The 27,966-nt window shown below is 34.3% G+C and overlaps 1 protein-coding gene across 4 annotated transcripts in view; it reads right to left on the minus strand.

The window, feature by feature from the left end:
• Nucleotides 1-27,966, minus strand: part of IPO11 (importin 11) — a 213,336-nt gene that overhangs the window by 99,837 nt on the left and 85,533 nt on the right. For all 4 annotated transcript variants that reach the window (XM_046000578.1, XM_046000580.1, XM_046000579.1 and 1 more), the window contains 5 exons: nt 27,272-27,312; nt 25,441-25,557; nt 20,536-20,649; nt 14,880-14,995; nt 6,491-6,567 (listed from right to left, as the gene is read on the minus strand). In XM_046000578.1, the coding sequence (XP_045856534.1) occupies nt 6,491-6,567; nt 14,880-14,995; nt 20,536-20,649; nt 25,441-25,557; nt 27,272-27,312 (465 nt within the window). The remainder of the gene's footprint in view (nt 1-6,490; nt 6,568-14,879; nt 14,996-20,535; nt 20,650-25,440; nt 25,558-27,271; nt 27,313-27,966) is intronic.

Here is a 27,966-nt window from a genome sequence, read left to right on the forward strand (position 1 = left end):
TAGAAATATTAGATTGGCAGCAGACTTATCTACATAGACCTGGCAGGCCAGAAAGAAATGGCATGATATATTCAGGGCATTAAATGAGAAAAATATGCAGCCAAGAATACTATATCCAGCTAGGCTATCACCGAAAATAGAAGGAGAGATAAAAAGCTTTCAGGACAGAAAAAATTAAAAGAATCTGCAAACACCAAACCAGCCAAACAGGAAATATTGAAAGGGGTCCTCTAGGCAAAGAGAGAGCCTAAAAGTAGTAGATCAGAAAGGAATAGAGACAATATACAGTAACAGTCATTTTACAGGCAATACAATGGCACTAAATTCATATCTTTCAATAGCTACCCTGAATGTAAATGGGCTAAATGCCCCAATCAAAAGACACAGGATATCAGAAAGGATAAAAAAACAAGATCCATCCATATGCTGTCCACAAGAAACTCATTTTAGACCCAAAGGCACCTCCAGATTTAAACTGAGGAGGTGAAAAAAATTTACCAAGCTAATGGACATCAAAAGAAAGCTGGGATGGCAATTCTCATATCAGATAAATTAGAATTTAAGCCAAAGACTATAATAAGGAATGAGGAAGGACACTATATCATATTCAAAGGATCTGTCCAACAAGATCTAACAATTTTAAATATCTATGCCCCTAATGTGGGAGCAGCCAACTATATAAACCAATTAATAACAAAATCAAAGAAACACATCAACAATAATATGATAATAGTAGGAGACTTTAACATCTCCCTCACTGAAATGGACAGACCATCCAAGCAAAAGATCAACTAGGAAATTAAAGGCCTTGCATGACACACTGGACCAGATGGACAGACAGATATATTCAGAATATTCCATCCCAAAGCCACAGAATACACATTCTTCTCTAGTGCACATGGAACATTCTCCAGAATAGATCACGTCCTGGGTCACAAATCAGGTCTCAACTGGTACCAAAAGATTGGGATCATTCCCTGCATATTTTCAGACCACAATGCTCTGAAGCTAGAACTCAATCACAAGAGGAAATTTGGTAAGAACCCAAATACATGGAGGCTAAAGAGCATCCTACTAAAGAATGAATGGGTCAACCAGGAAATTAAAGGAGAACTGAAAAAATTCATGGAAACAAATGATAATAAAAACACAATGGTTCAAAATCTGTGGGACATGGCAAAGACAGTCCTGAGAGGAAAATATGTAGCGATACAAGTCTTTCTCAAGAAACAAGAAAGGTCTCAAATACACAACCTAACCCTACATCTAAAGGAGCTGGAGAAAGAACAACAAAGAAAGCCTAAACCCAGCAGAAGAAGAGAAATAATAAAGATCCGAGCAGAAATCAGTGAAACAGAAACAAACAAACAAATAGAACAAATCAATGAAACTAGGAGCTGTTTTTTTAAAGAATTAATAAGACTGATAAACCCAAAAGAAAGAAAAAACTTATCAAAAAGAAAACAGAAAGGACCCAAATTAATAAAACCATGAATGAAAGAGGAGAGATCACAACCAATACAAAAGAAATATAACTATAAGAACATATTATGAGCAACTCTACGCCAGCAAATTTGACAATCTGGAAGAAACAGATGCATTCCTAGAGACATATAAACTACCACAACCAAACCAGAAAGAAATAGAAAACCTGAACAGACCTATAACCAGTAAGGAGAATGAAGCAGTCATCCAAAATCTCCCAACAAACAAGAGCCCAGGGCCAGACAGCTTCCCAGGGGAATTCTACCAAATATTTAAAGAAGAATTAGGGGCGCCTGGGTGGCTCAGTAGGTTAAGACTCTGCCTTCAGCTCAGGTCACGATCTCGGGGTCCTGGGATCAAGCCAAGCATCGGGCTCTCTGCTCAGCAGGGAGCCTGCTTCCCCCTCTCTCTGCCTGACTCTCTGCCTCCTTGTGATCTCTCTCTCTCAAATAAATAAATAAAATCTTTTTAAAAAGCTTAAAGAAGAATTAATACCTATTCTTCTTAAACTGTTCCAAAAAATAGAAATGGAAGGAAAGCTTCCAAACTCATTTTATGAGGCCAGCATTACCTTGATCCCAAAACCAGACCAAGAACCTAGTGAAAAGGAGAATTACAAACTAATATCTCTGATGAACACAGATGTAAAAATTCTCACCAAAATACTAGCCAACAGGATCCAACGGTACAAAAATAAACTCAAAATTGACCAAAGACCTCCATGTGAGAAAAGAATCCATCAAAATCTTTGAGAACACAGGCAACAACCTCTTCAACCTCAGCCGTAGCAACTTCTTCCTAGAAATACTGCCAAAGTCAAGGGAAGCAAGGGCAAAAATGAACTACTGGGACCTCATCAAGATCAAAAGCTTTTGCACAGCAAAGGAAACAGTCAACAAAACCAAAAGACAACGGACAGAATGGGAGAAGATATTCACAAATGACATATCAGAAAAAGGGCTAGTATCCAAAATCTATAAAGAATTCATAAAACTCAACACCCAAAGAACAAATAATCCAATCAAGAAATGGGCATGAACAGACACTTCTGCAAAGAAAATACCCAGATGGCCAACAGACAGATCAAAAAATGCTCTACACCACTCAGATCAGGGAAATACAAATCAAACCAAATCAAACCAAACCAAATCAAACCAAAATCAAAACTGAGATACCACCTCACACCAGTCAGGATGGCTAAAATTAACAAGTCAGGAAACAACAGATGTTGGTGAGGATGCAGAGAAAGGGGAACCCTTCTACACTGTCAGTGGGAATGCAAGCTGGTGCAGCCACTCTGGAAAACAATATGGAGGTTCCTCAAAAAGTTGAAAATAGAGCTACCCTATGACCCAGCAATCGCTCGACTGAGTATTTACCCTAAAGATACAAATGTAGTGATCCACTGGGGCACATGCACCCACATGTTTATGGCAGCAATGTCCACAATTAGCTAAACTATGGAAAGAACCTAGATGTCCATCAACAGATGAATGGATAAAGAAGAAGTGGTATATATATACAATGGAATACTATGTAGCCATCAAAAGAAATGAAATCTTGCCATTTGCAATGATATGGATGGAACTAGAGGGTATTATGCTAAGCAAAATAAGTCAATCAGAGAAAGACAATTATCATATGATCTCCATGATCTGAGGAATTTCAGAGGCAGGGTGGGGGGGTTTGGGAGGTAGGGAAGGAAAAAAATGAAACAAGATGGGATCGGGAGGGAGACAAACCATAAGAGACTCTTAATCTCACAAAACAAAGGGAGTGGGGGAAGGGAGAGGGTGGTTGGATTATGGACATTGGGGAGGGTATGTAATATGGTGAGTGTGGTGAAATGTGTAAGCCAGAGGATTCACGGACCTATACCCCTGGGGCAAAAAATACATTACAGGTTAATGAAAATAACTGATTAAAAAAGTGTCTTTTAGTGATAGCTTCTGGTTCAACTTTAAATTCCTCTGGTTCTATTTACATTTAGGAAAAAGGATATAAAATGAATTTTAGCCTTGTATTTATTCACAATAAACACCTTAAAAATCACTAACTTAAACATCTAAATAGCATTCAATACTGTTGGTTTTACATATTTTAAATGAAAATGAGAAAATTCCTGCAAAAGCTTTATTTCTACTTATAAAAAATATTTGCTATCATATTCGGTAAGTAAATTTAAAAATCATGGATATAATGACAAAGAATATGTTTTCACTGATAAGAAAACTAAGTATTCCTTTTGATCTATATTCTTAAAAGATTAAAATAAATATTCTGGTTATATTTCAAAATAAATCCTAAAGTTTATATGAAAGAATGCATATGCAAAATGCTACAGATAAAAATTAGTTTTGTGACACTCAAGAATAAAGGTAACGCTGCTGTCAAGGTATACTAAACATGCACAGGTATAATGTGTAAACAGAATTTCTTCCTATTTTCAAAACAAATATACATACCATAATGCATAAAGCAAATTATATACAGTGTTTTCAAAGAGAAAAGCAGGAAATAAACTAATTTAATAGCATCCATATAATCTATATTCACTGCTACTATCTGTAAAATACAGGATTTTTAAAATTTTTGAATATTAAAAAAGCTTAAACCAAATTATCAATTATCACAAGGATGAAATTTCACTAGTTCTTGATTTAGTTAAGTAAAAATCCTTCAGATATTCTGGTTACTTTTTCTTTTAAATTAGCAGTAATATTAACAGTAATATTAACATATATAATTGCAAAACAAATAATCTTTACTAAAATGTACTATAAAAAAATAATCTTTACTATGTGGCAGACACTGTATTTTTTAAAGATTTATTTATATTATATATAGAGAGAGCACGTGCACGTGTGCATGCTCGTGCAAGCAGGGAAAGGACCAGAGAGACGGGCAGAATCTCAAACTGACTCCCCACCAAGGGTGGAGCCTGATGCAGGGTTTGATCTCATGACCCTGGTATCATGACCCGAGCCAAAATCAAGAGTCAGATGCTATACCAACTGAGCCACCCAGGTGCCCCACCAGACACTGTTCTAAACACAGAGAAGTCCTTACTGATTCGCCAGGTCTATGCATCAAGTACAGAGCTTTCTATGGTTAAACTGTACTATGGTGCTTACACCATAGTACTATGGTACTATGATGCTTGAGTCTCTACTCAAAATAGTGTCAAAGAGTCTTAGTAGTCAATGCTTTTTGTTTAAGTCTCTTTTTTCCTGTCTACCAACCCTTCTCTTGTTACACTGTAAAGGTCAGGCAGGTTGAATTTGGGGTCAAATAACACAGGCAAAGTGACATCACTGTATAAAGTCACCCATAAGTGAAAATGGCTGAATCCTATTCATGACAAAGTTGGCAATGGCTCTGGATGAGCTTTCTATTCCTAGGTCAAGCACAAAGGAACACTGTGGATTAATCAGAATGACACCGTATTTGGTGTCCAGGTTAGGAAGAGTAGAACTAAAAGGCCTTCAGCAGAGAGTTAAGGGAAGTGAAAAGGATAATTTCCAATCTCATTCCCTGTGGTTTCTTAAAGACAGATAAAACTTTGTTAGGAGACCAGCAACAAGCAACTGGTCTACTGTCACAGTCTTCATCTTTGGGAATTTTTTCAACAATTTTATAGGGACACTAGATGATAAATGGCAAGTGGCTCTTTATTACAAAACAGATGGTATTTTGCTTATTGTTTGTGATCTATTCTGGAGAATGGGGTAAAATAATAGAAAATCTGAGAAAATGTGAAGGACTGATTACCTTATCTACCTACCCACTGTGACCATCCAGCAAATGAGATGCTTTCTAATTAGTTATAATAGTGTTTTAGTACACATATGTTGATCTGTCAAAAAGTTAATCTACTTTTCTAATATATCATTATAACTCAGTAATATTTTGCCTCTAATAAAACTACTCACTACAATGAATTCCCAGAAAAAAAAGTCTTAAGATACTGCTGAAAATGCCCTCCCCTGACAATATTTAGTTAGTAGACACAAAGTTCTAATGAAGGAACTAAAGTTGCTTCATGGATCACTCTTAAAGAATGATTACTATGAATGCAAAAAACTTAATTTCTACATTTTATAAATAAATGATAGTATTCTTCAGACTGAAAAACAATCGTAAAGGTGCGTAAACTGCACTATATACAAACTTTATATTACTCCATGGGTTTAAATGTGAACCTCTACTGGTAAAATCTCTCACAAAACAACTCTATAAACAAAATACTGTGTTTTTTTAAAAATGCAAGGAATTACATACTTGTGAATGGTAGGTGACATATAACAGGAAAGGATTCCCTAGCATTAATTATCAACAGAATACATGTTCAGATTGTAAAAACAAAACAAAATAAAAAACTAGAACTCATCCAAGGTGGCCAAAAGAGACTAAGGCCCCACTCCTAGCAGTGTCTAGTTCTCCCATCCCATATGCTACAAATGATGGTTCTAGAACATTATTCATGATTTTGCATGTCTATACATCAGTACTACTTAAAGAAACAATAAATATAATTTGCCAATATTTAATAGTCTTCATGTTGTTGGTGTCTTAGCTAAATCAGAAATATGTAGAGTTCATCTGTGAACAAGTGACAGCATAAAATCATTTTGTAAAGGAACTGGATAATACCACGGTATACAGAAGCAGCTTTACAATATAATCTTTTAAATACCTTATAGAACCTACTATGAAACACAAAAACTTTACCAGACAAAGTTCAAACTTAATATGAAATTAATATTACAAGAACACTGTTTTGGCTTTAATTATTTAGTAAATTTGGTGCCTACTCTTTAATAAGCAGAAATTGTTCTAAAAAGTTATATAGAAACATATCTAAAAACTATTAAAACACTATTAAACTTGTTTGTGAATATGAGGGACTTCTGTAAAAATGGAAGGTATAATTTAAAGTCGCCTATAGGGTCCCAAATTATGGCTGCATTCAAAAACAGTATTGTGTTTACACTTTCACACATACCAAGAAGTGGGGACATATTCTGAAATATACGAAGCAACTCTGGTGTAACACAGGGGCTGTTTTCCAAAGTCACTAACCTAGGAAGAAAAACAGAAGATTAAGTCTCTTTCTATAACCATTAAGCTGTTAATAATACAACTTATTAAAAAACTGTCCCATCTAAAGGAAGAAAGAAAAATGGACAATACAGTAAGTTATAAAAGTAATCTTTCTAGGAAAAAAATTACCAAATTTCTCAAAATTTAAAACCTATCTACAAATCATATATTATTATTATTCCTATATACACAGCAAAAATAGTAAGGAAAGTAACTACATACTAAAATATTTCTAATAAAATTTTAATGATAAAGCAAAAGCATGACTACAGTCAAGGAGAGACAAAAATTGCTTTATTTTTTCTGTCACATGTAATTCACGTGTCCTTTCAACAGACACTGGGAAATATGAAAGAAGCAATGTATAAAAAATAAAATATATATGGGTCCTGGTTTATCACAGAAGTATGTAGCTGGTATATCTCCTCAGTCCCCACCCAGTAAGTTGATGGAAAAAAAACACATTGTCACAACAGCTGAAAGAAAAGAGTAGAATGAGATCCTATTCAAAATCTAACATTCATTATCAAAACTCTTATCCTATTATAAACAGAAAGTAAGTCCTGAATCTGGTAAGAGAGTACCTACCAAACACTTGTAGAAACACAACTAATGGTGATATTTGAAATCAACTCTTCGAAAAACAGAATCACACTTCAAAAAATATACTCTGTTTTTCATCTTGTCTACCTTCACATCTATTGAGTGCATGTATGGAGGGCTCCTCACATAATATGACAAAGAAATTAATAAAAGACACAAGGGTGAGAGGAAAAAGTTAAACAGTCTTTATTCACAGAAGATATGACTGACAGAGAAGAGAGGGAGAACGAATTCATAAAAAAGTACTTAAATTACTAAGAGACTTCACAAAGTTGCTAAATATGTCAATATACTGTATATAGAAATCAACTCAATTTCTTTCCACCAAAACAATACTTAAGATTTAAATAGATATTACTAAAAGAGTCACTGATAACAAATACGCAGCATCATAAAGATGCCAATTCTCTCTGAATTGTTATACAAAACCAATAAAACTTCAATTTAAATCCCCACAGGCTTTTTCCTAGAAATTAGGAAAGCTGAGTTCTAAAATGATTTGGAAGGCAAGTGACCAAGAATAAACAAGAAATTTTTCAAGGAAACAAAACATATGGAGGGGACTGGGGGAGATACTTCTTTTACTGCGTATCAGAACTTACAGACCTGCTGGTTTATGACAGCAGCAGCTCCCAAGTTAAGACTGGACAATCAGTCAATGGTCAGGAGCTACTGGGCCACTACCTCACACGAAATAAAGAAATCAATTCTAGCATTTATATGAGAAGGGTAAGCCCTTATTTACATGTCAGGAGAATATAATTATAGCTTTAAGTTAAAGAAAGATTAAAGAAAAAGAGATAAATATGACTACATTAAAGTTAACAGTTACTGTGTATCAAAAGATGCTGCAAAAAAAGTCAAAATGTAAGTCAACATACTGGAAGATGATTTCCAATACATGTAACTGAAAAGGAAGCAGTACCCAAGGAATACACGTAAGAGGTTAATAAGAGACAAATGTAGAGAGCACATGAAAAAGCATTCCAAAGAGGATCCATCCAAATATTGTAAATAAACCTGACTATAAAAAATATAAAAAGATTGTGAACTAGTAATCAAGAAAATGTAAAATATTAACAAAACAAGGTACAATTTTACCCCTACCAGATAAATCGGACATAATAGGTATTGACAAAGCTACAAAACAGTGAGAACTCTTGCACAATGCTGGCAGGAGGAAGTTAGTCTCATCACTTGGAAAATAATTATTATCTGAAAACGTGGAATATGTATATTTGCACATACTTAGGACCTAGTAAATAAAGTTTCATATATCTGCATACATTATCATGTACAAAATGTTCAGCTGCATTATTTGAATATCAACCAAAATGGTGTATGAGTAAATGAATTGTGACATTCACACCCTTAAACTCATCAATATGGATCAATCTTAAAACAGGGAGCAAAAAATAAACAAGTTAGAACACAAGCTATACAATTTATATGAAGTTAGAATATACTGTTTTGACACACACACACACACACACACGATTTTAAAAACATTACAAGAAGGAAACCCAAGGAATGAAAACCAAAAAATTTGTGGAGTGGGTCATCCCTGAAATGAACATAGAATTTAATAACCATGCAATACCATGGGCTTCAAAGACATTCTTACTATCCCATTTCTTAACAAGGGTACAGGAAATGGATTTTCATTTTATATAAGTTATAAATATTTATAAATAATATGACTTCCCTATTACCTTTATCTATGAACTATTTCACAAAGTTTAAATGCCAGAATTGGGAAGAGGAAAGGGGGACAAAAGAGAAACCAGCTACCATGAAAATGAAGTACGTGCCACCTATACAAGCAATGCTATTTTTAGACACTTTACTTAGATCAACAAGAACAGGATTTGATTCCATTTTTGAAGAATAAAACAGGAGATTTCAAAATTTTTATCCTATTCACCTTTAAAATAACAATAAAGTCAAAAGAAAAAACACAATTCGGTTATGACAGTTCAGTGAGAAAAAAATTGATGGGCATATTCTAAATCTCAGATGTTTCAAACTCTGTCATTTGATCTAAATTAAAATTCCGTATCAATTTTTCCCTCCCAATGTCATTACCTTAGTAAAAAGACCATTCAGGTCATTGTCACTCTTGATGCCTATGTTGGTTCCCACAATATAAGCCATACTATTTTAAAAAGGAAAAAAATCTTGAAAAGTTTAAAGTACTTAAAAATAAAAAATAAAATGACATGGCATGTAACTCCAACTTCAAATGAAGAATAAGAAAGTAAGAAAGAGAGACAAAATCAAAGCACTAAAGGAAAGAGACAAGTTACTATTCTTAGGAATAATTAGACAAAGTTATATGTACCAGCATCTTTAACTACAGAAATGTAAATTTTAATGTTACTCTTCCACAAAAAAATACAGGAAACATGGACCATCACGTAAAAAGGTATATCAATTTAACATGTAAATGTAAGAGCATGAAAATTCTTTTGCGGTAAAGCATCTTTGGTTAAATTAAAATACAGAATATAAAAATAAGCCTCATATACACAGGAAAATTTCAAACAGAAAAGCTAAAATGTAAACATTTAACAAAGACAATTAAATCAAATCTAAATAATGTAAGCCATATGATATTAATATCAGATAAAATTTAAATGCAAAATAATTAAAAGGTGAAAAGTTAATCAATGCATACATATATATTTCATCACATGATGCTTCACAAAATATTTTAAATTTTAAATACTGTGTTTACTTATTAAATATTTTAACAATATATAAAAATACCAAAATTTTGTGCAGTGAATAATAGCTTTTAAAAGTTACAGATCAGGAATGCTAGAAATAAAAAGGGAAACTGATACAAAAGAACTAGATGGATATTTTAATAAACCAGTGTCAAAATTAAGAAGTAAAACACTGATTTGAACCATACAACCTACTAGTTAGAAAGAATAAAGAATGCATCTTTGATATCATCATTACTATTGATATGAATACTGGACAAAAGCAAAGCCTATAATCATTAAAATTTTATTAATTTTTTTAAAATTGAACAAGTGGTATGTTGTATTTACAATGCAGTAAATCTAGACCTGAATCATACATTTCAGTATGAGCAAACAATAAATGAGACTGAATCAAAGAAGACATTAAAAATCCATAATGCGACCACCAAAATAAAAAACAGGACATTCTATATCAAGACTTATGGGAAATAGGCAGTTATAATCCAAGACAAATTCACAGCTTTACATGTTTTAGCACTTAAGAAAAACGAAAGTAATAAAGTAACCATTTTTAGAGCTTTAAGAAAATACACCCAGCTAAGTGCAGGAAGTAAAAAATCTGAAGGAGAAATAATGAAAGGATAGAAACATAGGAAAACTCATAAAATCTAACATGTACTTCTTTCATATTAATAAAAAGAAAAATCTCTAATAAGTATACTTTTAAAAGAGGTAAAACAAAAAAACTGCAAATAACAGAGATAAGGGAAATGTATATAAGGCTTTTTTCAAATTAGTATTGTAAGGTATTAAGTACCCAGACTGTAACAGAGATGGAAAATCAAAACCCAAGTATGTATAAACTAACAACCAAGAAACAACCTGAGAATATTAACTGTGACTCACTCCTCAGCCGAAGCCATGAATCCATTTTCAGTTCCCTTTATTACTAAATTTTCAAATCATCCAAAGAGTTACTGTATTATAGAGATCATTCCAGTATGAAAAAAAATCACTTTTTAAAAATTGATAAATTGGTAAAAGAAACATGACATTGATATGAAATCAGACAGCATCACAAAATATGGACTACCAATCCAACTCATTCATAATTAAAGGAGAAACATAAAATCTGATAAAACACTGGAATTTGGCTTGTATGACATATTAAAAGTAGAATTCACCCTAGTAAGAAGAGTTTATTTCAGGAAGTCCGTTTTTTAAAGAGAACGGTTTTGGGGGTTTTTATTTTGTTGCTGTTTTTTAAGATTCTAAATCTCCTAAGATGATGGCAAAAGGCAATCAAACTGGTTTTTTGGTTGTTGGTTTTTTTTTTTTTTAATGATGAAGAGCAAGCATATTAAAATCAACAGTATATAGCTGATGCTTATTGTTGACCAGTCTCCATTACCACACCATACTTCATTTAGAAACAAAAAACCTGTTCAAAGTTTGCTCGAATTCTGTTTAAAAATATTTTACAGTATCACATGTTTACGTTTGTTAAGAAGAAAAAAAAATTAACAAGCTAAATCACAGAAGGTAGGTCAAATGACAAAAACTTAAAGTAAGTAGAAAGAGGAAATGATAAATATAAGAGCACTGATAAATAAGAAACAAAAATACAACAAAGAGAATCACATCCAAAGGTTGGTTCTTTGAGAATACTAGTAATACTAAAAAATCTCTAGCACATTGAATCAAGAGGGGGGAAAAACTTGACCTGGGAAACAACCACATAATCAGTCTGAAGAGTTTTACTTGGTATGTGTGACCAGAAACATCTCTACTACAGTAGATGTTTCTGTAGAAACATCTACTGATAATCCCTATTAAGTTCAATTTCCCATTCTCCAAGATAACTATTTCCATCTTTTTTCTCCACAAATCCCCCATATCTTATACACATTTCAACTCCAGCCATAACACTATGCTGATGGCTACAGTTCACATTTAGTTAAGAAAACGTAATCTATTTAATAAAACACTTCCTATCTCATCCCACTATAATACAAAAATCCATCTTCCAGCCCCAAGTTAAAATGGATGAAGTACCCCAATGCTATTAAAAAAAAAACCTACATGCTAAATCCCATCCCTTCTTGCCTCCACTTATATCACTCTTGAGCTTCTCCCATCCCTCCAGATCTTGTGTTCCCCATACCAGCCAACTGTTGCCCAAGTTCCATACTCCTCTTCATAATAAATGCTCCCGAAATTGTTGATGCTCGCAGTCTGTACTTAATTTCAATTCTAACTTACTACTTTACTGAAACCGCTCCTATCACCTCCATGGGCCAAATTTACTTCTTCGTACTCCTCTAACAAGGACAATCAGCAATATTTGGACCACTCTGTTGTTCAGGAAATAGTCTCCTCTCTCGGCTCAGTTTCCCTCCTCTAATACTATGTGACCTTGGAATGTTTTAAGTTCTGTGGGATTCTGAATGTTCTATACCTGGCCTTTCCTTCCTAGGCAATCTCAGTGATTCTCAGGCTTTCAATGTAACATACAAGGTGCTTATCACTCTGCAAACTATCTCATCCTCACAACAACAAAATGGGTAGGAATTATACTTCCTTACTTTATAGATAAGGAAATAGAGTCTCACAGACAATGATTACACATCCAGTGCAATGGTATAACTGGGACTGACACCGATATCTAATTCCAAAGATGAGTTCTAACTTACTAAGATATGTATACCCTGGTTTGACTTAAAGAATCTTAGCTACTAAGCATTTTAGCAAAAGAAAAACAAAAAAGCCCACAAGTATTCTAATGATTTCATTTTGTCTACATATAACTAAAGGCTAGGAAAAAGAGATTACTATTAACAAAGTAAGTACTTTTATTATTACTTGTTCATGTAATCCTTAAAAAATTTATAGACATTTAATAGACACATTAATATTCTAAGTCCAAAAAAATATATATATATACATATATGCTAATATACTATTAAGTATCTGAGTCTATCTCATTACTATAGCTAATATTTTTAGCTCTTCTAACAGTTTACATCATCTGTTATCTACATATTTACAGAAATGTGCCAGGGACTAATGGTTTCATTTGTAATCTAGAGTAGGGATTCACAAACTACAGCTCATGGGTCAAATTAACCCACATCCTTTCTATAAATGATGTTTTACTGGAGCACAGCCATTTTACATGCTATCTATGACTGCTCTGGCATAAAAACAGCAGAGGTGATTTCCCCCTCTCTCTCTGCCTGCCTCTCTGCCTACTTGTGATCTCTGTCTCTCTGTCAAATAAATAAAATAAAATATAAAAAAACAAACAAACCCAGAAGCGCCTTGGTGGCTCAGTGGGTTAAAGCCTCTGCCTTCGGCTCAGGTCATGATCCCAGTGTCCTGGGATCGAGCCCCGCATCGGGCTCTCTGCTCTGTAGGGAGCCTGCTTCCTCCTCTCTCTCTGCCTGCCTCTCTGCCTAGTTGTGATTTCTGTCAAATAAATAAATTAAAAAAAAAACAAAACAAACAAAAAAAACACCCCAGCAGAGGTGAATAGTTAGGATAAGAGACCATGTAACCTGGAAAGCCTATAATATTTATTGTCTGCTCTTTTACAGAAAAAGAATGCCAATATTTCATCTAAAGTAACCTATCCTGTACAAATAAAAATATATGAATATAAAAGGTTTCAACACATGCTAATTTGCAAATGAACCATTCAAAGTCATTTAAGTTCAAACAACATAACCCAGAATATATGAGGAACCCAAATGTGTACTGAGTATCTACCTGTTTTAAAATTGTTCATGTAGTATTCTGCTACAGATCATTAATTTTGCAACAAAGACAATTTCTAAAAATGAAAAAAAAAAAAAGGTTCATTCCTAAACATCTTAAAAAAATACTAAGGCAGGAAGGAAGGAAGGAAAGCAGAAATGTTCATTTTTTTCTGTGGTTATTTCTGTGGTTTTCTTTTTTAATTTTAATGGTCAGTTTATATCAGAATGTTTAATCCTTTCCTATATTATAATTGGCCCCACAGAAAATTGTTGCTGTGCATAAGATAAGCTTAGTAAAGCAAAAGGATTTTCCATGTTCTAGCAGAGTTCCTTAACACAGTGGTCAGTCACTATGGGTCTGTAGTACCAAGCCACCTCAGAAACAGAGTTTTTCCTTTTTATTTCTCAAAATGACATACTACTCACTTGGTAAAATAACTAGTCAAGACAAAGTAGACTCAGCATTTGGTGCTGAGGTTATAGTATCTCACTACTTTACTAAGTAAGGTAGTTAAGAGGCTGAAAAATAACTCAACACCCCCTAAAACATCCCATTTAACAGGCTGCAAGTTTTGGTTTTTTTTTTCCATTTTATTTATTTTTTCAGCGTAACAGTATTCATTCTTTTTGCACAACACCCAGTGCTCCATGCAAAACGTGCCCTCCCCATTACCCACCACCTGTTCCCCCAACCTCCCACCCCTGACCCTTCAAAACCCTCAGGTTGTTTTTCAGAGTCCATAGTCTCTTATGGTTCGCCTCCCCTCCCCAATGTCCATAGCCCGCTCCCCCTCTCCCAATCCCACCTCCCCCCAGCAACCCCCAGTTTGTTTTGTGAGATTAAGAGTCATTTATGGGATTGGGAGGGAAACAGGCTGCAAGTTTTAAGTCATTTTTAGTTTTGAAAATTTATTGAGCTCTCCCCATTTTACATTTCAAATCTGCAAACATTAAATGTAGCCAAGTTCTTACTGAAATTACCCCTTTCAACTTCGACTCCTATGAGCCTACACTGAGTGACAGTTGCCAAGAAGAATGGAGCTATTATGTTACCCAGTTTAGGGAAAGTGGTTTCATGTTTTTGTTTTTGTTTTTAAATGCTGAGTTTTTAAGCCCTATTACATTACCTTTGCTTTTCTGGCATGAGAGTATGGAAGACGGGGGGGGGGGGGGGGGGGGGGGGGGGGGGAAATCCAGGGTATCAAATTTTTCCTCTTACCATAATTCTAAACCATCTTCCAGAAGATAAACATGTGGAGGCTGGGAAACATCTGTACTCAGTTGAATAACTGGGAGCAGGAAAGGGTACAGGTTCTTGCTGTCTGCTCCTAATCCCTATGGGAAGTATAAATAAAACTTAACATAAGACACACTAAGATCCCACGCCCACCAAAAAATAAGCTATCATATAAAAAGGTCCTAAAACAAACTTACAAAAAATAAATCAATCAGATTTTTCTGGGATGGTCCTAGAAACAAAGTGAGTTCTGTTTACAATTGAAAATCAAGTAGCAAAAAAATACTATTTAATTGCCTAATGGTAATAAAACCATATATACCAAGGCTATACACATCTGTTCATTTTAAGAGATTCCATATATACTTTTTCTGACTACTTAAGAAGTACTAACACTGCTGTATTAAATTCTATAAATTGTCTCTAAGTGAACCCAATCAAAATATTCATCATTAAACTATATCATAGTATATTCATATCCCAGAATACTGAGGAGTCGATGAAAAAAGATTAGGCATGAAATGAAAACAACCTCAACAATACTTACTAACTGAATCTAAATGTGTAAAAGTGTATGTATAACAACTGCATAATTTTTTAAAACATCTACCTATACACATATTGAGTTATATGCATAAAAATGTTTCTTGGGAGCATAAAGAAAAAATTAACACTAAATATAGGAAGGGGAAAAGGACGCTGGAAGAGGGTAAAAGAAGAGATTGTTTCCTTGGTTTTAATAAGCTTTTCTTTTTCAAATGAACAATTTTTGCTCATATTAATGACCCAAGAACACAAAGATGGAGGAAGAAGGGGAGTTTAATCTAAAGTTCCAGTTTGCTTAATTACTGTCTTACAGAGGCTGACTCAGGGAAGCACACTGAGTCTAAGCACTCTACAAGAAAACGAAATGGATAAAAAGTCAATTTCTAATCCATAATAATCTCCGTAATCTAATAAACACAGAAAGAAAACTAATAAAGCATCAAACACCTCATTTAGAAAATAACTCAAATATCAATATAGTTTATAGTAAATTACAGTACAACTTGAAAGACCTTACTAAAGATGTTTTTAAAGGAAGAGAATTATTAAAATGTTACAATTAACAAAGTAGTATACTGAACTTTAAAATGTAGTTTAATTTCAGTCTCTATAGTTCAAGCTTTAATAGAACAATAACAACAAAAAGAACATCAAGATAAACCAGCCAAGTTCATTTTGATTATCAAGTAGACTTAAACTCCCCTAGGAAAATGAAAATCCATCTACTTACTTAGTATACATATAATAAGCACAAGTTGCTAGCTTTAGCCAAACGAAAGTAAGCAACTGCTAAACATGTAATATTCTCTTGGTCAAAGCCTGAAGACATTCACCTTTGCCATCTAATGGCCTGAAGAATGTGTCCAATCCCAGATACTCAGCTTTAAATAAATTTGAATATTCTCTCAGCCCACAGTTGTAACTGTAAGACATTGTCCACAACACTATGAAATAATCACAATAGGACATTGTCTACAATACTAAAAAAGCTCAAAAGTAAATTCAACAGTTATTAAAAATTATCAGAAATGCTTCAAGGGGCAGAAATCATACGATACTATACTATACTATACTATATTATAATTACATAAGACAAAAGGGAAAATGGGGTGAAGGGTATTCTGTACTTATCTTTTCAACAGCCTGTGAATATATATTTTTTATTATTATTTCTTTTTAGGTGAAGGGGGAAAAAGAATAATACCCCCTAATTATTGGCATTCCCCAGGGTATTGCTTTTGACTGCCTTCTCCTGTACCATCTGCATGCTGAAAGTGTCCAAATCTATTATCTCCAACCCCCTATCTCTTTATTCCAGACATAGTAACTAACTAAAGGACATCATCACGTAGAAGCCAGTTCAAACTCTTAAGCTGACCACTGAACCAACAACTCACTATCTTCTAAAACTGGCTCCTCTCCCTACATTTCCAGCTCAAGTGATCTGAACCATTAGTGATAAATGGTATCTCAACAACCTCCTCATTCCTTTTCTCACCCAACATCTAAACAATCCTTCATTCTCTCTAATATTTTTCGAATCTTCTCCCTTCTCTCCTTGGCTTTTCCTTCAGATCCTCATCATCTCCTTCACGGTTAACAGTCTGCCAAATACTTTCCTTGACCTTAATTTTACTCCATTCCAAACCTTGCCCCCACTGGCGCCCTGATTAATAAATTTCTAAAATAAAATATGATAAAATAAAAATGATAACATTACTTGTCCTGAACTTCAAGAGATGTTCTTTTGATCTTCCTGACCCTAAACCCAATCTCTGTATTATGTTCCAGCTACACTAAACAATTCAGTATTAGCAATACTGTATTAACAACTGAAGAAAGCTGACCAATTTAATGCATACATTTACTACTGTTTTGTCAAGAACCACTTAAAGAAACTAGGAGGATGTGCCTTAAAGATCTATAACCATAAGTACAAAGATGGCATAAAGAAAGATAAAAGCTGGAAAGACAAGTGGTAACTGACTTAGCAAACTCAGAAAACCAAAGCTCTAAGCCAGCAGTAAAATAACAGCAAGAGGCAACATGATTTACATTACAGAAACTCCAAAAGACTCAAAAACTGGTAGTGCCAAGTACTTTGGGAAGAAGGAGGTTAAAGGTCTGGTATTAAAACTAAGAGGACCTCCAGAAAGTGTTCACAAAGCAGCTTGCTACCAAGATTTCATGCCAAGTCCACAAACAAACCACTGGCCCTGTTCGATCCTCTGATAAGGTAGAACAAATGCTCTCCAGACAAGGAGATACCAGATAATCAAAAGGACTGATACTATGTAAAAACAGGGAGCTGTAACATGCAAGAGGCAGGAAACTGAAAGATATTTTACTGAGGAAAGACCTCAAAAACATGGATCATCCCCACAAAACAACCCAGGTAGATTATATCCTAAAGGAAAAATTCACAATTCCTAAGTTTCCCATACATTTTCAACCCTCTCAATCAGCTTTTTAGTGCCCTAAATTTATATAAACAAAATGGTGATGGTTCTTCAAGTTGGGTGATAGTTACCTAAGGGCTGATTGATTATACTGTTCTTCCTTTTTCTGTGTATGCTTCAAATTTTTCACAGGTTAAAAAATAGTAACAAAAGCAGGTGATCAAGGACCAATAGATGATCTCTTCAGTCAGGGACTGCTAGTCTGGGTTGCCAGAATGTAAAATATGAAACAAAAACAAAGACAAATATACTAATATTTCCCTGTTAAGTTTGAAAAGCCCAAGGATGGCAGTGTTTCCTACAAAATCAAACTTAACAATAACCCTTAGTATAATCTTCTATAATGACTGAAAAGCACATTTTAAGCTACAGTCTCAACTTTAACATTAACCATTATATGCCTTCCCCAGAAGGGTGGATGACCGTTTGGCTCAAACCCTGCACCTTTGACCTAAACAAAAACACAGGGTATAGAACAGTCATGATTAAAGAAAAAGGCCCTACACTATCCACCAAACATGCCCTGCAGGTTACTCTGGCTTCCTAAGACTTCCTGAGGTGACAATGCTTAAGGAGATAAGAGAAGCTGATTTTCTTCACACCTCCATCACAAAACTCTCAAACTGAACCTAAAAACACATTCTGGCAGAGATATAATGTAAAAAATGTGGGATCACTCTTCATTCTCTTACTTATGACAGCAGTAACCTTATCCTAGCCCTTGCATCCTCCTCTGTAAAAGGGATTATCTTCTTCACAGAATATCACAAGAATTAAATGGTAGATAAAAAGAGATGCCACATGAGACAGTTCTTAAAAAGAAAGTGATTTTTAAAAAATTTGGGGGGGCGCCTGGGTGGCTCAGCCGTTAAGCGTCTGCCTTCAGCTCAGGTCAGGATCCCAGGATCCTAGGATCAAGCCCTGCCTTGAGATTCCTGCTCGGAGGGAAGCTTGCTTCTCCCTCTCCCACTCCCCCTGCTTGTATTTCCTCTCTCGCTGTGCCTCTCTCTGTCAAATAAATAAATAAATAAATAAAATCTTAAAAAAATTTTTTTTTGTATCACATTCATCTATCTGAAACTGCCTTAGGTAGGAATTTGTAACTGTAAAACTCATCCACAAATATTTACTGAAAGAAAAAAATATACAATTCAAAAGAAGTGTTAAGGTGCCTGAGAAAGATTTTTAAAAAACTAATGTTAAAATGTTTTTTACTGCAATTTTTAACTTAACAGAAAATTGTCAAGTAGTAACTATTAACTTAGAGATTTCTCCATTGGAAAATCTATCATACCTTGGGGCAAGATCAATAAAAATCACTTGAGCCTACCTGGATCCAGATGGTTTGCAACTTGGCATTAAGCTCTTTCCTCTCCAGTCTCCCACCACCAGAATGTAATTCACTATAACCGTTCAAATGACACCTATAAAGTTCTGTTCACTCTGAAATTTTAGATCTCTCTACCAGCTACACAAAACAACACTCAAAGTCAAGATGCCTAAAATCATATTCACTCCTTCCTTCAAAAGTAAGTCACCTGTTTCCCTACCTTCCGCATTGATGAAAGGGAAAATTTTATTTTAAATCACAAAAAAAGAGTGAAAATGGAGAGTAAATTTATGCAGAAAAGCCCTAAAAACCAAGGAAAATATATGGAAAGTACAATGAACTGCACAAATCATGAGTCTATCTCCATGGGAGTCTGCTACATCTAATGAAAGAAAATGTCTTTAAAACCGTGAGAGACTCTTAGTTATAGAGAACAAACTTCAGGTTGCTGGAGTGGATGGGATAACTGGGTAGTGGTTATTGATGTGATGAGCACTGGGTGTTATAACCAACTGATAAACTGTTGAACACTACATCTGAGACGAATGATGTACTATAGGTTGGCTAATTGAATTTAAATTTAAAAAAAAAAAAGCAGAGTATTTTCCAGATGTCAAAAAACATCTAAAGTCAATGCAAAAGTCGTTTTTAAAAGTGTTTAGATCACATATGAAAAAGACATAAAGTGAGAGGCCCTTCACTACATTAAAGTAAACCACAGGAGAACAATGAATAATTTTTAAAAAGAAAAAAAAAAAGTCCAAACCTAGAATCTTAGAAACAGAGAACTGGTGGTTGCCAGAGGGGAGGTGAGTAAGAGGATCGGCGAAATATAAAGAAGGGGTTAAGAGGTACAAACTTCCATTTATAAAATAAATATGTCCCAGAGATTAGAAGTACAGCATAGGGAATATAGTCAATAATACTGTAATACAAATGTACGGTGACAAGTGGTAACTACACTTATTGTGTGAGCACTGAATAATGTGTAGAATTGTCAAATCACTATGCTGTACACCTGAAACTAATACTGTATGTTAATCAGACTTCAATTAAAAATATATATATTAAATTAAGTGGGGTGTCTGGGTGGCTCAGTGGGTTAAAGCCTCTGCCTTTGGCTCAGGTCATGATCTCAGGGTCCTGGTATCGAGCCCCACATCAGGCTCTCTGCTTGGCAGGAAGCCGGCTTCCCCCCTCTCTCTCTACCTGTCTCTCTGCCTACTTGTGATCTCTGTCTGTCAAATAAATAAATAGTATCTTAAAATATATATATATTTTTTATATATATAAAGTGACTTACCTGCACAAGATGAATAAGTGTTGTCAGAATAGCACATCTCAACATATTGTGCTCTTCACTCTGCTTCCAAAGAAGAGGCAAATACTGTACCAGACATCCTACATACGGTCGTATCTATCACAACAGAAGTAGGGGAAGTAAAAGAACTGCATTAGGAAAGAAGGCAATTTCCTTCAAGAACCAATGACACATTATTAAGTCCCAGGCAGGAAATATTTATTATTTATTATATGGAATGTATTGTGCATCCATCTTTTTAAAGATAAATCAGATTTTACACAGAGACACAAAGCTCTATGGTAAATATTTTTAAAGAATTTTAAATAACTACCAGATATACTGCATAAATTAAACTGCAGGAAAACAATATAATACAGCCAGCGATCTACAGTTTAATAGAAAATGCTGCTATATCCTGGATCTTTTTTAACAAAGCAGCTTACCTAACTAGCAACAGCACTGTCTTAATTTAAAAAAAGTCAGCATTTACTCATACATTCAACAATTATCTGATGGCACCTTCCAGAGAACAAGGCACCAGAAAGAAAAGAATGTAAAGGTAGACATAAAAATCTTGCAATGAGGGGAGCCTGGGTGGCTCAGTGGGTTAAGCCGCTGCCTTCGGCTCAGGTCATGATCTCAGGGTCCTGGGATCCGAGCCCCGCACCAACTCTCTGCTCTGCAGGGAGCCTGCTTCCTCCTCTCTCTCTGTCTGCCTCTCTGCCTGCTTGTAATCTCTCTCTCTGTCAAATAAATAAATAAAATCTTTAAAAAAAAAAAAAAAAAAAAAAAAAAAAAACTTGCAATGAGAAAAGATCAGAAGAATGATAAAGGTATACAAGAGGTATAGTGAAAACATTGAACAAAATCCTTTTTAAAAGACACAATTGTTAAGACCACCATGGACTAAGCTAACCAGTTTTGAAAATATACCAAGACACAGTACAGCCTGACAGTGAGTTTCTTAAAAAATAAAAAGGATCTACACTGAAGCTGGACAGCGATCCAGTCTCTTGGTTTATGGTTATAGTACCTGAAATTGCTCTGATGAGCGTAAGCTTCGTGATAAACAGAAATACTAGACATTCACAACTTCAGTAATATCTCTTTCAATCCCATGAATTAAAATTAAAAGGTGCTCCCAGAAAAAGTGAGATTTTCCCTTTTTTGCTTTTAAATCACCGTATACACTAAAACAATAGTAAAAAATATGCAGAATTGCTTGCCTCTTAGGATACGAGAGAGGCTACAGAAAGACAAGAAGTTAAATATTTGCCCAAATATTTCAGTGAGATAAAACTTAAGAATTATGAGACTCTTTATTATATATCACCTATTTTCAAATTTTGACTCACTATTATTTATTGAGCACTTAATCTTGTTAAGTGCTCTCCGTCCTAAAGATCACTAATTAGCTTACAAAAGCAGGCCAATTAGTATGTAAACCACAGGTTTCAAACAACTGGACCCACTCATACTTAACTGAAAACACTATATAAACAGCATATTCTACTGACATAAAAATAAACTGATTTTGGTTTTGATAGTTAAGTGAGAACCCTTTCAAAGAAGGGGGAAAAAAAAAGTATATGCTCTTAATTATACATAAGGTAGGAACTGAAACCGAAGTACCCAGGTACATTTGTAAGTCATAAAATATTTATATTTATATCCCAAACTTAGCTGTATATTGGAATTTGTGATATTCTAAATTAAAATTAATGCTTCAAAAAAAGAATTTCAATAATCACCCACAGAGTTACTGTTGCAAAATACATCCCCCAAAAACGGGGTACAGGGCTGGGGATTAGCAAGTAAGAGTGAGGACATGAGAGCCAAACACATTCCCTTAGGATAAAAGGATGAAAGAGCTTAAAAAAAAGATCTGAGGAAACTTGTTATGGACTTGATATTAGAGAACAGTACTAATTAATGTTAAGTTCCCTGAGTGTAATCATGGCTATGATTAAGAAGAAGAGAAGTCTAAGATTTTGGGGTAAAATACCATGATACTTGAAACTAAAGTTCAAATGGTTTAACAATAACAACAATAATTTATATACGCACACAGATTAAAAAAAGAGCAATAAAGTAAAATGTTAGTAACTGATAAAACTAAATGAAGGATATATAGGTATTGATTTACTGCAACTTTTCTGTACACCTGAAATATTTAAATGAAAAGATATGTAAAAAAAAAAAAAAAGATAAAATAAAATCCCGCCTATACACAATTCTGAAAATGGTTATACTCTATGGGTTTTTTTGGTAGGCCAGTATCAACTATTTGCTCAGCATCTAATAAGACACATGGAAATAAGAACATTTTCTAGACAACAGGCTATAAAAGAAACTAAACTATCAGCATAATATAAATGAGATGAAAAGTACACTACATGCACTCATCTTTTGGCACCTCCACTCAAAAAGCAAACAAAACAGAATACAGGGGAATACTGTGAGAATTAAAGTGTTCTGAGTTAGTTCATCATATATAGGGAGGCGCCACCTTCCTTTGTAACACAGTACTGAAAATGTGAGAATCAAGTGTGAGAACCTACCAAATGTTTTAACAAGGGTTCCATCCACAGGGGATTTAAAAAAGTAAGTAACCAAACGACACCTCATGTTTTAGATCTAATTTTCACAGAACATTTAATATTTCACACAGGCCCTTTAAATTTTGTTCTTTTTCTTCAGAAATTCATTAAGTTTAAAGAATGTCTGCCTGACACTGAAACCTGATGACTTACCTACTTTTTCTATGTATTTATAGAATGACTACAATGGAATAATTTAAGTTTTCAACTTTTTCAAAAAGCAGAGAAAATATAATTTTTAAATAATTGCACATTATACTTTGAAGATGGTGACTTCACTGAAACTTCTCAATTAAATCATTAAGTGTCATCTCACTGTCTAAGATGGCTAAAACTATTTACAATCTAATGGACTAAAATGAAATTTAGCACACAAAAGATAGATCAATGATATATAAATGATGGAGCTGTTCAAAAGTTAACATAGGAAAGTTCAACAATCAGACTACAGAAAATATTTCTCATAACCACTTCCTACCTGAATTCTGAAAACACAAAATACTACTGGATAACTCTATCTCATTATTTAATGATGAGAGTGTCACCCAAATTGCTTAGGCTATTTATGTTCTGAAAGGCAAATAGGGATAAAAGGACAAAAGCACTTCTACATTTACTAACATGAGGAATTTCAACCTAAGGTACAAGGATTTAGAGACTAGGGAGGATGTAAGTAAGAAAATTCATTTCCACATAAAGAAAGCTTCTTTAGGGCGCCTGTGTGGCTCAGATGATTAAGGCGCTGCCTTCTGCTCAGGTCACGATGCCAGGGTCCTGGGATCAAGTCCCGCATCAGGCTCTCTGCGCAGCAGAGAGCCTGCTTCCCCCCACCCCCCCACCCCCCGCTTTCTCTGCCTGCCTCTCTGCCTACTTGTGATCTCTCTCTCTCAAATAAATAAATAAAATCTTTAAAAAAAAAAAGCTTCTTTAGTAAATTTCTACAAGCCAGATAATAATCTAAATAAGATGATAAAAGATGGCCAAACCCTTGTTTCTATTATCAAGTTTTTTAAATGAAAAATAATTTACTGCATTTGTATAATGTTCTAAGGCATACAGCACACTTATAATAATTTCAAACTTATGAAACCTTGTGAGTTGGGTGACTTCAGAATTATCTTTATTATTTTATACACAAGGACACAAAGTTAAAGACTTTACCAAAACTAAATAGCAGAGATAGGCACTTGAAATGAATTAAGAGTTTCAATTAACTCTCTGAGCTCAAAATCTCTCAATATTTTTTAAAAGCCAAATCAAAATGAAATAATTTAACTATGTAATAAGAATACCAAGTGCTAAGAAAATTGTAAGATAATACTATTTTTGACACTCAGACCTGTATCAGCTGCAAGTGATTAAAATAGACTCAAAACTGCTGCTGGAGTTTTAGGGTGACTTTGAGTATCGGTAATACTACTAAGATATATGTTCTTTAACAAATTCCTTAAAATCTCAAACTATTTGAGATAATAAATTCCAATCCTCACCCAAAGGTTTCTGCGAAGATTAAATGAGACATATAGGCAAATCACTTAGTACAGACGTTTTAACATGTCCTTATCCAGTAATTGACAGCAATTCTCACCAGTTGCTTTAGAATTGAAAAACAAGCGCAAGGTATCAAAATTCACTAAAAGATCCAAGAACACATTTCGAATCTACGAACTCAGTTTTCTTTCCCTGCTATCTCACAGATTTACTTCAGTATTTTTAAAACAAGGATACGAGTGGTGAACTAGGATATGAGAAATTACTAGGATAATTAGGGGTTGTTTCTTGGATTATCAATTTTCACACAAATTAGGAGAGACAGAAGCTGAGTAATTTAAAGGTTTAATAATAATGTAACTGTTGAAAACTTTACATATTATTTTTATATTAAACATGTACATAATGTAGACCAAAATGTAAAACACATTTTATTTTGAAGGTAAAAGTAACAGACCTCTGGGAATAGTTGCATTTGCTGACACATGTGTGGCTATGTTCTCAAACACAATGAATTTTAAAAAGTATTATTAAGGATAAACTGGATCTACTAAGAGATATAAAATTCTGCATTCTACATGCTCTATCTTACTGATCCCATTTCTTAATTTTAGATTTTAATTTTCTCAAGTCATTTTTTGAAAACTCAAGTACAAATGTCAATATAACTGAAATCACAACCATACAGGTTGTAAGCATTTTAATGCACATTTTAACTTTTAAAAAATGTACATAAAGCTGAAATATTAATACATTCTACATATACTTTACTCACCTTCCTGACATTTATTTTAATGTTTTATAACAAATTTACCTGTATGTTGACTCTTTCAATCACACAAGAAAGGACATGCAAAACATGCATCTTTGTGTCACATTCTGTAACTTGCTGCAGTAGCTGAAAAAGTAGTGTGAACATGGTTTCCAAATACTGCAGTGAAACAGAAATAAAAGGGGGGTCAGAACAGAAATAGCAATGTCTTCACAAACAGAAATAAGAAATAAAATTAAACATAATCTCAAGCGTTACCTAAGTAACTTCAAATTGTTCAAGTTGCCAATATTTAGGATGGTGATTCTTTTTTATTATTGCTCAACAGGTTCATTTTATAATTCATCCACAAACTCAATGTTTTCAGAGAAAACTGTGTCTTAACTTTGTGTTTACATTTTATACCACTAACTAAATTGCTAAGTGTCTTTCTTGTCTTTGCCTCTCCATAATGCCTGTTGCCAATCACAGAATGTTTTGTTTTATGAAGTCTACTCGTTAAAGCGAAATGTGTATCACTAACTACACTCGCATACTAGCTCTCTGATGTGGTCCTTAACATAAGCTGCATGGAGAGATCAATTTCTGCACATACGGATTTATTATTCAAAGCATGACAGGTTATTTTTAGGAAACAGAAAACAAATATCCCATGTCTGGCTATTAACTCATTTCTATGTTACAAAATTACAGTAGGAATTAATAAATAACAAGATACCAGATATTTACAAAAAAACAAGTATCTGATCTTTCAGATAGTTTGCTTAAAGAAGATTTTGAAAACATTTATTCTATCCAAAAATACCTAATGATTCTCTTACTAATGAAAAACCTGCTCTATAAGTTTCTCTATGTATGACCTACACAAATAGTACAGATAGACATTTTATCATATTAACTTTCTTCTTGCCCAGTCTCTTTTTTTTTTTTTTTTTTAAAGAGGGAAGGAGAGAGAGGAGAGGGAGAGAGAATCTTAAGCAGGCCCTACCCCCCAGCACAGAGGCTGACTCAGACCTTGATCTCATGACCCTGAGATCACAACCAGGGTGAAAACCAAAGCTGGATGCTTAACCGACTAAGCCACCCAGATGCCCCCGTCCAGTCTTCTTAAGAATCCACACTACCAGGGCACCTGAGTGGCTCACAACAAAGAAATAGTTAAGGATAACCTAAGGAGTAAAAGTAACAGACATAGATAAAATGAAACTAGATTTTTAAAAATAATTTTAAGATTTTATTTATTTGACAGAGTAGGAGGGAGAATGAGAGAACACAAGCAGAGGGAGCAGCAGGCAGAGGGAGAGGAAGAAGGAGGCTCCCCGAAGAGCAGAGAGGCTGATGTGGGACTCAATCCCAGGACCCTGAGATCATGACCTGAGCCCAAGGCAGATGCTTAAACAACTGAGCCACCTAGGCACCCCTAAAAAAAAAAAACAAAAAACTAGCTGCTTTGTAATTGTGAAAAAGAAAAAAGTTTTTCAACTCCAAAACAGTTAAGATAGCTAAACAACTTAGGGTTTTGAAGGGTCAGGGGTGGGAGGTTGGGGGAACAGGTGGTGGGTAATGGGGAGGGCACGTTTTGCATGGAGCACTGGGTGTTGTGTAAAAAGAATGAATACTGTTACACTGAAAAAATAAATAAAATGAAATCCAAAAAAAAAAAAAAAAAAAAGATAGCTAAACAAAAATAAGCAGAATGAAAGTTATGAATCAAAATTACCAAATAATTACTTACAGAATAATCCAATACACTTTTAAATTTGGCTTTAATCAATAACTGATACATATAATTTCATTTATAAAATAACACTTAATATTCAAAAGACATAAATTCAAAAGCAGAAATTGTTATTAGTCTTATAACTATTCTTACCGGTAGAAACTGATCTGTTCTAAATTCAAAATCATCAACAGGTAAAGAGTAGTTAAGGAATACTGGAATGTACTGAGAATGTAGAGATATATCAGAATAAAATAGGTCTAAAAACCAAACATAATAAACCATTCAAAAACTACATTTTTTTTAAGACTTTAATTTATTTATTTGACAGAGAGAGAGATCACAAGTAGGCAGAGGAGCAGGCAGAGAGAGAAGGGGAAGCAGGCTCCCTGCTGAGCAGAGAGCCCATGCGGGGGGCTAGATCCCAGGACCCTGAGATCATGACCTGAGCTGAAGGCAGAGGCTTAACCTACTGAGCCACCCAGGTGCCCCCAAAAACTACATTTTAAACTAACAAATTTTACCCAAAAATTAATAATTTAAATATGTCAATAAAATTCTTCACAATGAAATATTTTTTTAAAAGATTTATTTGAGAGAGAGATAGAGGGAGCATGAGCAAGGGGAGGGGCAAAGGGAGAATGGAGACAAATAGAAGCCCTGATGAGCAGGGAACCTAATGCAGGGCTCCATCTCAGGACCCCAGAATCATGACCTGAGCTGAGGGCAGATGCTTAACCGAATGACCCACTGAGGCACTCATGAAGTGTATTTTTAAGATTTTATTTTTAAGTAATTTCCATAGCCAAGATGGGGCTCGAACTCACAACCCCAAGATCAAGAGTTGC

Source organism: Meles meles, chromosome 3 (genome assembly GCF_922984935.1).
Source record: "Meles meles chromosome 3, mMelMel3.1 paternal haplotype, whole genome shotgun sequence".
Lineage (NCBI taxonomy): Eukaryota > Metazoa > Chordata > Mammalia > Carnivora > Mustelidae > Meles > Meles meles.